The 14,272-nt window shown below is 52.2% G+C and overlaps 1 protein-coding gene across 3 annotated transcripts in view; it reads right to left on the bottom strand.

The window, feature by feature from the left end:
• NUAK2 (NUAK family kinase 2) overlaps positions 1–14,272 on the bottom strand; it is a 26,636-nt gene extending 12,364 nt beyond the window's left edge. The window contains exons 1-5 of one of the 3 annotated variants that reach the window (XM_032633855.1): positions 13,735–14,270; positions 12,850–12,944; positions 4,891–5,011; positions 2,081–2,232; positions 1,661–1,726 (exon numbers count right to left, since the gene is read on the bottom strand). In XM_032633855.1, the coding sequence (XP_032489746.1) occupies positions 1,661–1,726; positions 2,081–2,232; positions 4,891–4,960 (288 nt within the window). In that variant the 5' untranslated portion in view covers positions 4,961–5,011; positions 12,850–12,944; positions 13,735–14,270. Of the gene's footprint in view, positions 1–1,660; positions 1,727–2,080; positions 2,233–4,890; positions 5,012–12,849; positions 12,945–13,734 lie in introns of all 3 variants that reach the window. The other 2 variants (XR_004350223.1, XM_032633851.1) reach the window with 2 other exon arrangements.

The following is a 14,272-nucleotide window of genomic DNA, read 5'->3' as shown; positions in this document are numbered from 1 at the left end:
CAGGCCCCTTTGCTCACGCTGTACTCTACTCCAGGGATGCTCTCTCTGCCTACACACATCCTCCTGACCCAGCAAGCCCACCTCCTCCAGGAAGCCTTCCATTGCCCTGAGATCTCCTCCTCCCATGAAGCCCTACAATTTGCAGTGGCTCACAGTAGCCCCTGCTTGTCAGTTCCGTCTCCTCATACTGCCACATCAATACGCTTCCCACGTTGACCTCCTGTCCCCACCCCTCCTGCAACTCCTAGCACAGCTGTGACCCATGGGTGGGACTAATGGCCACTTATTGACTGAAGGAAGGGTCTACCAGTTGGAGGGGGACAGACAATGTCTCATGCCAATGCCATGAACCTCAGAAGCAAGCTACCCCATGACTTGGGCTTGGGCTGCCCTTCCCAGCAAAGAATGCATCTCTCTGCCCACACCCGGGCAGGAACGTGGTGGCGGGACTGGGGTCAGCCCAGTATAGCTGAGAAGCGGTACTGAAGGAAGAACAAAGATTACGGTCATGGTTATAGCCCAGTAGAAGGGATCTTCTTACAGGACTTCCTGAGCCCTCTGATATTGAGGGTTTGAGGGGCCCCAAGCCCATCTTCTCATTCCTCAGAAAGACCCTTTCACCAGCTATCCTCAGACAAAGGCTGAGGCCAATGCCCTTTTGCTCCCAACCTCTTCATCCCCAGCAGAGGGTCATGTGTGCCCAGGGTGGGGAGAAGTTGTTTATGAACTCTGGCTCCTTCATCTATGGGTTTTATTGGCCTCCTATCAAGCAGTTACCAGTTGAAGCCTATAACGAGGCAGATGACTGGTGCAGATGGGAAAGTTCGTGCCTGCCTGGGTTGTGTGCATTTATTGGCTCTGGCTTCTCCCTCCCTGGTCAGCATCAAAGAGAGCCCCACCTACTCCGGGAACTGGTAAGGAAAATGAACTCAGTGCCAGGGCGCCTCGGGGCACAGGTCAGGGGCCACTGGGGAAAGGACTATGCTCTGGGTTCGGGAAGATTCTGACGAGGGTCCGACTGCAGGGTCAGAGCCCTTCCAGGTATCCGCCGGAGCCAGCCCTTGCCGTCTCCCCTTCCAGCCCCAAGACCCGAGTTTATCACATCGACCTGAACTTCTCAGGCCTAAATTTAACTACTTAGACACGGGAATTCAGCAGCTGCAGAAAGCAGGAAGCTGGCTCTGGAGTGCTTGCTGTGGTGAAAGGTGCTAAAGGGCTGCCTAACAGCGGCAGATTGAAGTGTGCATGCGTGCGTGCACGTGCGTGCACGCAGGTGGGGAGAACTCAGGCCATGGCCTCTCCGTGCCAGTCCCAAGGCTGTGAGCAGAAGCCAACCTTAGATCTAGACTCCTTCAGCCTGTGACATCAAGAGCGCTGGTCAGGGAGTCAGAAGACTCTGGTTCTAGCTGAGGCTCAGCCACTTGCTAGCCATGGGACCTTACGCAAATCACTGCTTATCGTAAGGCCTCAGCTTTCAATCCATAGAATGAGGTACTGAAACGGATGATGGCTAAGGTCCTTATCAGTACCCATATAAGAGTCTGAGCTTTGCTCAACTCCTTCTGGAACCCCCTAGGGGCTTAGAGATGCTTGGCAAGGGACAGTGCAGACAGGCTGGGGAGGGGTAGGGAAGCAGCTTTAGACAAGAAGTGAGGCTCACCTTGATATTTCCATTGGCATCTAAGAGGATGTTCTCCAGCTTGAGATCCCGGTGGACAACCCTGTTCTGAAAGAGGGAGGGAGGAGGGTCAGGGGAAGGCCACCAGGGAGGGAAGGACATGAGGACCTGGTCTGGACAGTGAGGGAAACACAAAGGGGGCCGCGTGGGGGTGAGCACAGGTAGGCTGGGAGGCCCATCTTTACTGGTACATACTACAACAAATCATGGTCCTTCCAACCCCAGCCAAGAGACTTGAAGCCAGAGACACCAACATTCCCTAGGCTGAGTCCAGAATTGAGCCTTGCCTCTTTCGATCTCCCTGTGTGATCCTGGACCAGTCATGGAATCTCTCTGGTGAAACCAGCCCCCGAGCCCCAGGGACCACCCCCTCAGCACAGGGCTGAGGCAGGTGCCGCTCACCTGGTGGCAGTAGTGCACGGCGGAGACAATCTGCCGGAAGAAATGCCGGGCTTCGCGCTCGCTGAGCCGCTGCCGTTCACTGACGTAGTCGTATAGGTCACCCCGGCTGGCGTACTCCATGACGATCACGATCTTGCTGCTGTTCTCAAACACTGGGGCAGAGCAAGGCAGGAATGTCAGGCCCCTCCAGAGTGCACTGCTCCCCACTAGGGAACACGGATCACTCCCAGGCCCCCAAACCAGACAGGACCTCCCACCAGAGACATCTGCTAATGAGGCAGGACAGTGCCCTTTGATGCTCCCAACACCTTCCAGTAGCAACGGATTAAGGCCAAGGGAACGGGCTCACCCTCCCTTTCCTTGGAAGTTCAGGCTTCCGAGGATTCTTAACACCACCCTGCAAATTCTGAGACATCACTGGATGAGAATGAAAAACCAGGCTCTCTGGTTCAGTACTTTTTTGCCTCGTGACCTTGGGCAAATCTCTTCTAGATACATCAGTAAGAACGTAGGTTTGGGATTTGAATCCTGCCCCCATCATTTACTAGCTGGGTGACCACGGCAAGTTAATTCAATCAGTGTGCCTCAGTTTCCTCATTTGAAGAGGGATAATGATAGCAACGTCACAGAGCTGGGGCGAGGAATAGATAAAGGTTAGTCACAGCTCTCAGGCTGGCGGAGCAAGCTGGTGTGGGCTCTGACATACAAGCAAGGCACTCAATAGACTGGACCTACTGTTATATTTATTATCAGCATCCTCATGCATAAACTTGAAAAATAATGCCCATAATAATGCCTGACTTGAGGATCAGAAGAGGAACAAAAGTATGAAAGCGCTTTGTAAACTGTAAAGTGCCACGGAGAGCTGAGATATTGATCACCCTTAACATCTTTGACTTCCCGTCCAGAATATCCAGGCTGGGGCTTTGTACATAGAAACGATCAATGAATATTTGGTAATTAATTGACTGGCTGGGCTCCTGGCAGCCAGCCTACTCCAGCTGGCTCATCTCCATGTGAGGAAGGGGCCCTATTGCCACCTCAGGCCTTGTCTTGCCTCCTGGAAAAGTAGGGAATGGCTGGTTCACCAAACTGGCCCTTCAGCAGGGTGTGTATCAAAACATGTGTCTGTGATATTGCATCTTTGCGTCAAACGAGTCCTATGAGTTTGGCTTGCTCAGCCAGCCCCAGAGAGATTACTGTCTAGCCTGTGAGAAGGAGCTAAGAGAGGAGGCTTCTCCCAAGAAGAGTCCCAGCTCCCAGGCAGTTGGATACATGGTCAGGAGGACTGTGCTTTTTCCTAGGGGAGCACAGTGGCCCAGAATGCTGGGGGGTGCCTAGCTGAGGCTCCACCTCTGTGGTTCTCCACATCTCTGCAGGATGTGTGCAAACTTTGTGCTGTAAAATTGGGGGTCAGGAGCCAGCCAGGGCACATTCTGGAGAGAAGCTATGTTAGAAGTCAGTTCCCAGGACTGCAGCCTTCCCCCGCCCCAGTCCATATCTCTTGAAGTCTGTGGATGGGGATGGATGTGGGGGAGGTCTACCAGATACACAGTAACTATGACACCCCAACATTTGCTGAATCTGAAGGTGCAGTAAGTAGCAGCTACATCCTAAGCTTCAGAGCTCAGTTCCCAGACCTAGCTGTAGATAATGGGTGCGGGGAAGAATTCACACACACACACACACACACACACACACACACACAATCACCAAGCTTAGCCTGGCTTAACCAATACTCTGTCATCTGCCCACTCCTCCCTGGGGGAAATAAACAGAGAAACAAGTAGCCTTCCAGCCACCTGCTAGGGCTCATGGGAAAGGCTCAGGCTTAGGGCTCAGGCCCTAAGTCTTCCTCTGAACAGAACTTAAGAGAGGAGACCCCTCTTTCTTCCTATCAGGAATATTCAGACTGAGGGCAAAGTCACAGGCTCCCTTTCCGCCTTCCTGCTGTTCCTGCCGTTCCTCACTTCCTGTCTAACTGATATTATGTAAAGGCTGGAAGCAGACAGGTGTGTGTGGGAGGCTGCTCCCCCTCTTTCCCTCATCACCCTCTCTTGCTCACTTTGTTGTCTGGGTCACAGGGAACAGGGCAGCTGGAGTGGAAAGCCAGCACCGATGTCAGAGCAAGAGGAGGCTTCAAGAGACGAGGAGAAGTAGAAGCCAGCCCCATGGCGGGAATGATTCAGAGGACAGGAGGTCTGGCTCCTGTATATGAAGACAAACAGCACCCACACACCTGAGACGCGTGCAGGTCCCCGTATGTTTCAGCCTCCCCCAGATTGCTAAGGATCTCATTGGTCTGGGGAGACAGTGTTCCAGTACGGAAAACCTAAGAACAAAAACGCCTACAATCTGTGGAGTTCCTCCCATGAGCGGAGCACTTGGTGACATTTAATTTGAATTTTTTTTTTTGGCAGTGCCACAGGGCATCCAGGATCTTAGTTCCCTGACCAGGGATCAAACCCGTGCCCTCTGAGGTGGAAGCACAGGGTCCTAACCACTGGATCGCCAAGGAATTCCCTGGTGACATTTAATTTGATCTTTGCAACAACCCTGTGATGTAGGTGGGATTATCCCATTTTACAAATGAGGAACTGAGGCCCAGAGACTAAATTAAATTAGTTGCCCAAAGTCATATAGCTGGGTTTCAAATCCAGCTTTTGCCCAAGCCTAAAGCCTGTGTCTTTTTTACCTCTGTGTCATCTGTTCCAACTGGACACACACACACACACACGTACACACACACACACACACACACACACACACACACACACACACACACAGCTTCAAATGCTCCGCCTCTGTACCTTCGTGGATGGCAATGACGTGGGGGTGGTTGAGTGATGACATGATCTCAGTCTCTCGCCGAATGTGCATCAGATCTTGCTCGTCTTTGATTTTGTCTTTCTGGATCAACTTGATGGCCACCTGGGAGCAGAGAATGCAGGAGAGTGAGGAGAAAGGTCTGGCAGGTAAAGGCGTCCCTGAGGACACTCTGGGAGCCCTGACCCTGGTGATCTGCCTACAGCTGCTACAGAGGCCACAGCATGCACCCAGAGAAGCCTCTCCATCCTTCACTGGGGCGGGCGGCAGAGAGGCTGGAGGGAACCTTTTATGTTACATATGCTTTACCATACACAAACAAATCACCCAAAAAAGTTATGAAAAAAATGCTAGTCTCTTCGGTCTAGGTAAGTAATGTCTCTCCCCCAGCAACAAACAAACAACTAGACAGTTAAACAGAGACCTCTGGGCTTTGCTATCTTGTCTGTAAAGGTGAAAATGCCATTTAAGGATTAAACTCTCTGGCTGGTACATGTGGTGGGTTCAGGAAGGGTGGAGGGAGGCAAGAGGAAGTGGAGAATGAACTGCCAAGAAGCAGCTTAAGCAAAGCTCTTAGAGACTGAGGCATCTTGCCCCCTTCTCCGTTCTACCGCACTGAGCAGCGATGGTGACAGAGTACCAACAGCGCATGCAGTGTGTGGGGAAGACACCGCGTGGTGAGTCAGGGGACCTGGGCCCTCCAGGCTCTGTTGCTGTGCTCATGGGCAAGGCCCAGGCTAGACTAAGATGTCTGGGGTGCTTTCCTGCTTTGACTCTGTGAAATGACCATATAAATGCCCCGGGGCCCTCGGAGGCTACAATGCTGGCATCAGGTGCCGGGCGGGTATGGGGTGGGGTGTCACAGGGCTGGTCAGTTCCTGACAAGTCCTGTCCAAAGACACAAATGGTAAATACAAGACTTCCCCTTCACAGGAGCCGGGCAAGTTATGAGAAATCCCGAGGCACAGGCTGAGGAAAACAGCTCCTCGTTCATTTCCCAGGAGGGTTCGCCTCCCCTCAAGGTTCAAAAGGAGGTGGAAAAAAGGGAACCCAGAGCCCAAGGGGTGGGGCCTCTAATCCCCCTTTCACAGGGCTCTGGAGGCAGACAAAGGCTTCCGGCTCCGCTGCGGACCGCGGGCCTCGGGCCTCTGTCCCCCTCAGACAAGAATGCGGAACAGCCGTAATCCTGTAAGAGGAGCAGCTCACAATGCCCTGGGCCTGGTCACCCCGGCAACAGGCCAGGGATGGCGTGCCCTCCACCCCGCTCCTCCCCTGGAGCTGCATCCATGAAAGAGGGGAGGCCCGGCTCTCTCGCCCTCCCAGAGCAGGGCAGGGAGGACAATGGCAGCAGGAGGGACGGTCACCATGGAGTCTCCTGCCCAAGCCCCTGGAGGGGCCCACGCTGCAGCTGCAGGGGCCGGGCTGCACCTCAGGCGCTCTCTTCACGCCCCCCACCCCTTCTGCTCCAAACCACCCCAATGAGCTAAGCAGAAAAATCCCTGGCTTAGAATTGCCCAGGGGGTGGGGATGGGGGGAAGGGGCTTAAATCCTCCTCCAACCAGCCTGGAGCTTGGTTCCTGAACTCCTCACCTCTCCATACCCTTTTTCTCTCCCTGAAGGGGAGACTTTATGGACTAGTTCTTTTCTCTCTGAATTCTTTGTTTTAAAAATCAGGCAATACAGTGAAGCTTCAAGACAGCTCTCGTTGCTCCTAATTCCAACCCACTAGAGCCATTAAAGTCTCTCCTACATAGAAACTCCAGAGCTGCAACTGTCTTGATATATCAGATAATGTTCTAATAATTTTTCAGTTATGAATTATCACTGCAGAAAAGAATTATGGTCTTAAAACTGCAAAAAATGAACTCTAGGTACAAATGAAAGAGAGTTGTCGCTTGTACATGAGGACACACCAATCCAGTGGCAACTAAACATGTTTGCCAAGACTTTAAAGGTTATGATGATTATAAATATGAACATAAATGCCCGCACTGAAACGTAATTGCATTACTTGGTGGTGGGGCTCAGGGCAGGCTACCCCAGACTGTCACTTTGGCATGTGGATGATTTTGAGCTGAAGACAATGAAGGCCCAGCAGACTTCAAGAAGAGCTTTTTATCCCTCCCTTAACTGCATTAAAGAATTTAGATAGGAGGCTTGTACCAGAGAGAGCGCTATTAGCAGAGATAACTTTTTTCATCAGGAAGACTTATCTGCATGGCCCAGCAAACATTTATCTACCAAGCATTCGCTCTTCCCATCTTTCTGTGAATTGCCTTCCTCCCCTTTCAAATGCCAGACCCCTACCCCCTTCTCCTTAGCTCAGGATGGCAGGTAAGCCTCAGTTGCCTGACTGCTGGGGAGCCACATATTTGGGGGGGGGGTTCCTGTACATGTGAAATTAAATTTGTTTTTCTCCTGTTGAAAAAAAAAAATCAGACAATAGATAAAATGCCATGAGCTCTTCAGATGAAGGCCCATAAAACTGAATTAATAGATAGCAAAAAAAAAAAAAAAAAAAAATCACATGTAAATCACATACCTAGATAATGAAACAAATATCTGAGAGCTTAAGATACACACATATGCAAAAACTAGGCATATCTTGGATGTACAATTGTACACACACAAACATATACAATGAGATAAATCATCGTGGGCTAGGGAGCAGAGCTCTAAAGAAGACAAGGCCTAAAAGAAATAAGGTTTCAAAAACATAAAGGGCTCTGAGGGGTGCTAGAAGGAGTCCCTGCATGGGTAGAGGGTGTACAAGTTGAATCCTGAGATCTCTTTCTTTCAACTCTGGAAGTCTACTGTTTAAAATCAGAATTGTTGATCCTTAGTGGACAGTTGTCCTCCTGCAAGTTCATGCTCTGGCCTCATGGGGTGAGGTCAAGGACCCCCCAGCGCCCCCCCCCCCCCCCCCCCCCGCCGCATTGTCTATATTAGGTCTTAGGAGACCACAGCTTGGCTGGCACTTCCCAGGAAAGAAACAACTTAGGTCATCATGCCTCCACCAGTCCCCAAGCAGGTGACAGACAAGAAGAGCCATGTATCACTGCCATGGTGGGGCTGGGCCACTGTTCCCCCATCTATCCTAGTCCCACTGGACAGACCTCAACTGTTTACTGGTGAACACAAATCACAAATAAATATTTATTGGTTAAGTCATTGGGCTGATCCCTGACTGATGGGACCAGTGCCCAGATAAGACTTTCTGCCCTTTTTCCAGGGCATGGGTGGAGAGTCAGCCATGTTTATGAGAACTCATTTTGAGGGACCTTTGTTCTCATCTGCAATATAGTTGAGCAACCATTCGAATATAGTGACTAGAGGAAAGGAAGAGAAAAGCAATCGCTGAATGGATCACCCAGAGGTAGGAAGGCCACCTCCCTGGGGACAATCCTGGGTCATCCCGTATAATTATTAACAGTGCCCCTTTTACTCCGCAAAGTATTCGAGTTGAGATGTTATATTATGCGGCCACCCTACTCAGAGGGGGCGGGAAACAGAGGCACAACAATGACAGTATAAATGTGAACACCCGATAGGTGGAGGGGTGTCAAGAGCCCAGGTATCTAGTCTTTATTTGTCCCTTTGGAGCTACATAACTCGAGACAAGTCACTTAAATGATCCTGTTAACTGGCCTGGCTAGTTTTAATGTCCTCATCTGAAAACTAAAAGGACATTTATCCTCCAAACATTTGCTGAATGCCTACTACGTGCCTGGCGCTATGGTAGGTGCCTGGCGCTATGGTAGGTGTTGGGGATTCAGACAAAAATTGGATAGCCCCTGCGCCAAGGCCCTTGGTCCAGTCTAGTGTGATGAACATGACGGTTGAGATCCCTGGCTGCCCAGGGGCTCCAGGAGCACTGGAGAGCTTCCTTCGCCTGGAGGAGCAGGGCAAATCACCCCTGGGGGAAAACTCTGTTTTAGATCTTGAAGGAAGAGTGGGGTTTGCCAAGCCGAGGTGGGCAGGCCTTTGAGGGGGGCAGTGCAACAAGGGCATTCCAGGCAGAGAGAAAGTTTTGAGCACAGGCCAGAAAGAAAGGAAAGGAACTATACACGAATTTGCACATTAGGATCTCTAAGCTCCCTTCCAAACTCTAGCATTCTCTGCTGAGCTTCTTCAGAAATGGGTCACGTGCTACTACGCCAGGAAGGTGCTAACCAAGGATTGTTATAATAGGTTTATTCAGAGGCCCCATGCTATATCTATGTTTACCTGCCTGAGCAAAATTCCTACTGATACCGGCCTCTGTGGCCCTGCATGCTGGAAAGGCAGCAGAGCTAACTCCTTATCCCATTTTGTAAATGGCAAACACAAAAGTCCAGAAAGGTGACTCTTCCGAGGTTCCTCAACATATCAAGGCTGTCAGGACCCAAGATGGAGGGGTGTTGCCTGGAGAAGCCACCACCTCAGAAGACAAAAGTTCCTTGCAGATGCTCTGCCTTGCCTCCAGCTCCCTGCCTCCTACCCCTGGAGAAGGGAATGCCCCACACCCTGCCATGGGCCAGGTTGTGCAGTACCACCAGCCACCCTCATCCCACTTACAGATATACAAAGACGTTGGAGAGATGGGCGCTGGGGCTCAATTGGTTAAACACTGCCTTCTCTCCTCCCAGTCCCCACAGGAACTCAGATCAAGAATAATCTGGGGCTTCCCTGGTGGCGCAGTGGTTGAGAGTCCACCTGCCGATGCAGGGGACACGGGTTCGTGTCCCGGTCCAGGAAGATCTCACATGCCGCGGAGCGGCTGGGCCCGTGAGCCATGGCCGCTGAGCCTGCGTGTCCGGAGCCTTGCTCCACAATGGGAGAGGCCACAACGGTGAGAGGCCCGCGTACGGCAAAAAAAAAAAAAAGAATAATCTGGATTCAGGAGAGGATGGCAGAAAGGTCTTAGAAAAAGAAGATCTAGAGGTACTGGTTTCAGGTGCCGGGATAGAGGGTACAAGCTGGGCATCTCTGGTCATAGCTATCACCCAGAGCTGGAGCCAAGATCCTTGACTCCTTTTTGGCCTTTCACGGAGCAGCTGCCTCTGGGAGGTGGGGCAAGGAGCTGGAGGATGACCCATTTAGATAATGCAGGAGAGGTTGGGCTGGGCTGGCCAGGGCTGGCAGAGTGGGGATGGCTCACCATCCCACCCAGCCTGCCAGAGAACCAGGCTGGGAGCAGGAATGGGCTCCGAGGGGAGGCTGAGCTGCTTCCCCTAAACCCCATGCTGTGCCCACCCTTTCTTTGCCCACTCTGCCAGGCTGCCAGGCAAGGTGCTTCCCTGCCCAGCCCTCTTGTGTGGTTTGGCCAGAGCCCAAGGACAAGAGTCACCTGCAGCTGGAGTCTCCCTCCCTGCTGCTGAGCAGGCAGATGCAGGAGGAGCTGCGAGGGCAGCACCACACAGAAGAGGCCTCTGGCAGCTGGCCAGGCGGGAGCCCTTCTCTGGATCAGGGGCTAAAGGAGAGGCTGGGACTTTGAACGATGTAGAGACCAAAGGGCTTAGGGAAGCTGAGCACGAGCCATTCTCTTGCTCAGGGCAGGACAGACCCAGGGTGGGGTGGACTCTCCCTCCCCCAGGAGAGGGAGGGTAGGACCTCAACAAAGCCAGCCTTGCTGGGATAGTAACACTGTGTGTGTCAGCTACTGTGCTGAGCACTTTACATATATTATCTTATTTAATCCTATGAGGACCCCACGAGGTAGGAATTATTATAATCCCCACTTTACAGATGAGGAAACTGAGATACACAGAGGTCACACAGCTGGTAGGAAGGAGAGCCAGGATTTTGAATGCTTGCACCCTGATGCTGAGCTGAGCAGTCTTCCTGACGAAGTAGAATGTAGTGTAGCTCACCTGCTGTCAGTATGCATGGGGGTGGGGGCTGTTCCCAGTGACTCCTCCCACCCTCAGCGCGCCTGGAGCTCCGGGAAAGGCAGTCGGAGCTAGCTGTTGGAATGACAAAGCACACTGAGGCAAGCCTGGGCTCAGCCCAAAGCCAACTCCCAGTCCAGGACTCAGTATTGGTCATCTAGCACCTGGGGTGGTCAAGTCAGGAGCCTATGTTGCAGGCATGCCACTAACCAGCCACAGGACATGTCACCTTCCCTCTCTGGGCCTCAGTGTCCCCATCTGTCAATGAAGGAATCAGACCATCTCAGTCATTTTCAAACATTTTGAAATCCCACGCAACAATCCAATATATGAGACAGAAGCACCCCTGCCCCAGATCACTGTCCCCTTGGACTCCCCTGTGCTCCTCATGGAGTAAAAATTCCATGCAGATCAACCTAAAGGTTTTGGGGGACGCCACCGTTCCAGGGACCCTAGCAGGTGTTTTTCTTTTTAGGGGAGGGGTGGTCAGGAGAGCTGTGAGAGTCAAAGGAGGAAATGCCATGTGGCTACCAGGAGTGTAGTCAGAGCTAGAAGATCCAGAGCAAATATTGGTTTTTCCTTTAGTGCCCTCCTGGAGGAGCCATTAGACCTGCTCCCCTGCCCCTCCCTCCGGACAATCCCATCTGGCCCCTGAGAATCCTATCCAGGCAGGGTGGGAATGCGAAATGTGGAGAGAAATTGAGATGGAAGTCACCCAGCGGGCTTTCCTCTGAACCCTCAGTTCACTTTGAGGGGAGGTTGTGGGCTGCTCCCACACCCCTCTCCCCCACTGAAGATCCTGAGGTACCAGGTTGGTCTCTCTTCAGGGAGAAGAGTGAAGAGACAGGAATGGGGGTGCGGTGGGGGGAGGATTCCTCTGCAGAATTTTGAGAAACCATTAGCAGCGCGTAGAGCTGCTCTCCAAGGAGGAGGGAGACCCTGAGCAAGAAGTACAGGGTGGTCTATGGATCAGGGAGCTTTAGGGCAGGTCCCACTCCTCCTGATATGGTCTCCCTGTATACAAGAGACATGAAGCCAGGGAGCACCTTCTGAATTCCCTCTGTTCTGATGTAACAAGAGCTGGAATCCCTGCCTACAGCCACTGAGGTTTGAAAACTGAAATCTGGTTTATCTCATTCCAGAATCAATGATCTCTCCTTTTCTCTCTTTCACACACACACACAGAGACACACATGCGGTGACCCAGGTCAAGAGCTTAATGGGATTTCTGAACTTCAATCTCAGTTTCCAGGCCACCCCAGTGCCCCCAATCCAGTCTGCCCCCCAAAAGAGGCACGAGCCACAAGCAGCTATTTTCCAGCTGAGCCCCTGACAAAGCCTGGGCCCAGCTGTCTCCAGCCTGGAGCCTCACCGGGCCCTCACACTTTATAGAAAGAGAAAGAAAAGGAAAGCCAGGAAGTACATGATTGCCCAATAGCTGTAACCTGGTAGCAGGCAACTGGGGACCGTGCCAGGTGTTAGCAGGAAAAACATACTCGGTCCTATTGATGAGGCCATAATCCATTCCCTTTCCCCAGCATCCACTCTCCTTCACCAATGAAATGACTTCTTGAATTTCAAACCAGCTACTGGCTGCAAAAGCAAACAGTCTGGGGAGGTAACTGCTACCATACCTGATAGGGCAGACCATGGCCACCCACGCAGGCACACACACATACATGCACATCTCGTAAACAGCACCCAACTGGATTTGGCAAAACAATCCCTAAACCACCTGCCCTAAAAGGCCTGTCAAAATACAGTGTATTTAGGGCCTTCCCTGGCGGTCCAGTGATTAAGGTTCTGCGATTCCACTGCAGGGGGCACAGGTCTGATCTGTGTCCTGATCCCACATGCCAAGCCTGCAGGGCGCAGCCGTCCCCCCAAATACAGGTTATTTGGCCCCATCCTACACCTTTAGAATAAAATCCTCTGGGTGTGGAACTAGAGAAGAAGTAGTTTAAACAAGCACTGAGGTGATCCCTATGCACATTAAACTCAAGTTTGGGGACCATTGTTAACTTTTGGCAAAACTGCTATCCCTTCGGGGCCAGCCTTTTCAAATATAAATACCAGTTCTCATGGCGGGTTCTATTGTCAGCAACAATTTAAATTCATATTTGTATCTCATTCAATCCTCATAGCAGCTGTGAGGGAGGCTCGGTTTTCTTCATTTTTGCAGAAGGGGAAACAGAGTACAGAGATAAAGTAAATTACACAAGGTCCCACAGATTACTACTACTATACACACACACACATCCCAAATTAACAGGACACATACCTGAAAAGGCCCCAAACCCAAAGGTATCTTGGGGCACAGTGGATCTTTCACCAGAGCCTAGTTTCACATTTACCAGAATTAAAAACCCATCATAATGAAACTCTGACTCAATCTTAGACCTGGAAAGGACCTAAATGTCAAACCCACCCGCACCCCCCGGGAGGGGGTGATATCTCCACAGTATGCTGGGCTGCCAGACTATTAGAACTGAATTGAGGAACTGGACACTTCACTCACTTTTTCTTTCAACTACACACATTTACTAACCCCTTGCTAAGATCAGGTGCCTTCTACTTCCTCTCCCCATCCCACTCTATTGGATAGTCTTGTTACAAGCAAAATTCCACTTAAGTCTCATCGTCTTTAGGAAGCCTTCTCATCTCTGGACACCTTTCGTCCTCTATGCACCCCGCCTCACTTATTTGGCAATCATCACTTGCTGACCGGAGTTGGTGGGGTTCTCAGGTCCACGACCACTGTCCCTACAGCCATGGACAATTTCTACAGTGAACACTACCAGCACCCCATACACATACGCAACCTCAGCGCGGTAAAGACTGAATGCGGGCAAGTCCACCAAGCAAGGCACTAGCTCCCGGCCCACCCTCCATCACCCGCCTCCTGCGGCTAACTCCCGAGCCTGACCGGCTGGCGCCGCGAGAGGGAGCCGCACTCACCAGGCGCCCAGAGCTCTCCCGCGCCTTCTTCACCTTCCCGTAGGTCCCCTTGCCCAGGGTCTCCAGGAACTCGTAGCGGTGTCGCAGGTTGTGCTTGTGGTGGTGCCGCTTCACTGCCTGCTTCTTCATTAGGGGCTTGGGCGACTTGAGGAGCCCGTCGGCCAAAGGCCGAACGAGCTCCGCGGCCAGGGCAGCGGTGGCCGAGGGAGCCGGGCCGAGGCGCCGGGGGAAAGCCAAGGACTCCATGGCGAGCAGGTGAGCGAGGGCGGAGGAGGAATCGGCTCCGCAGAGAGAGCTAGAGCCCGGGTCGCCTGCCCACTCGCGGCGCGAGAATCCACAGCCGTACCAAAGCGCGCGACCAGGCGCCGAATTCCAAGTTGTTATAAACGCCCTGAACTAGAGGCTCTGGCCACACCCCCCGGCACCCATTGGCCTGATCGCCGGCTGCGCGTGACCAGGACCGCCAGCATTGGCTTGCCGGGTCCCTGGCTCCGCCTCCTCCCAGAGCGGCTGGGAAAGGTGTCAATGGAGCCCCGCC

Source organism: Phocoena sinus, chromosome 1, assembly GCF_008692025.1.
Source record: "Phocoena sinus isolate mPhoSin1 chromosome 1, mPhoSin1.pri, whole genome shotgun sequence".
Classification (NCBI taxonomy): Eukaryota; Metazoa; Chordata; class Mammalia; order Artiodactyla; family Phocoenidae; genus Phocoena; species Phocoena sinus.
The sequence above is the reverse complement of the archived record's forward strand: the minus strand, read 5'-3'. Positions and strand labels throughout refer to the sequence as shown.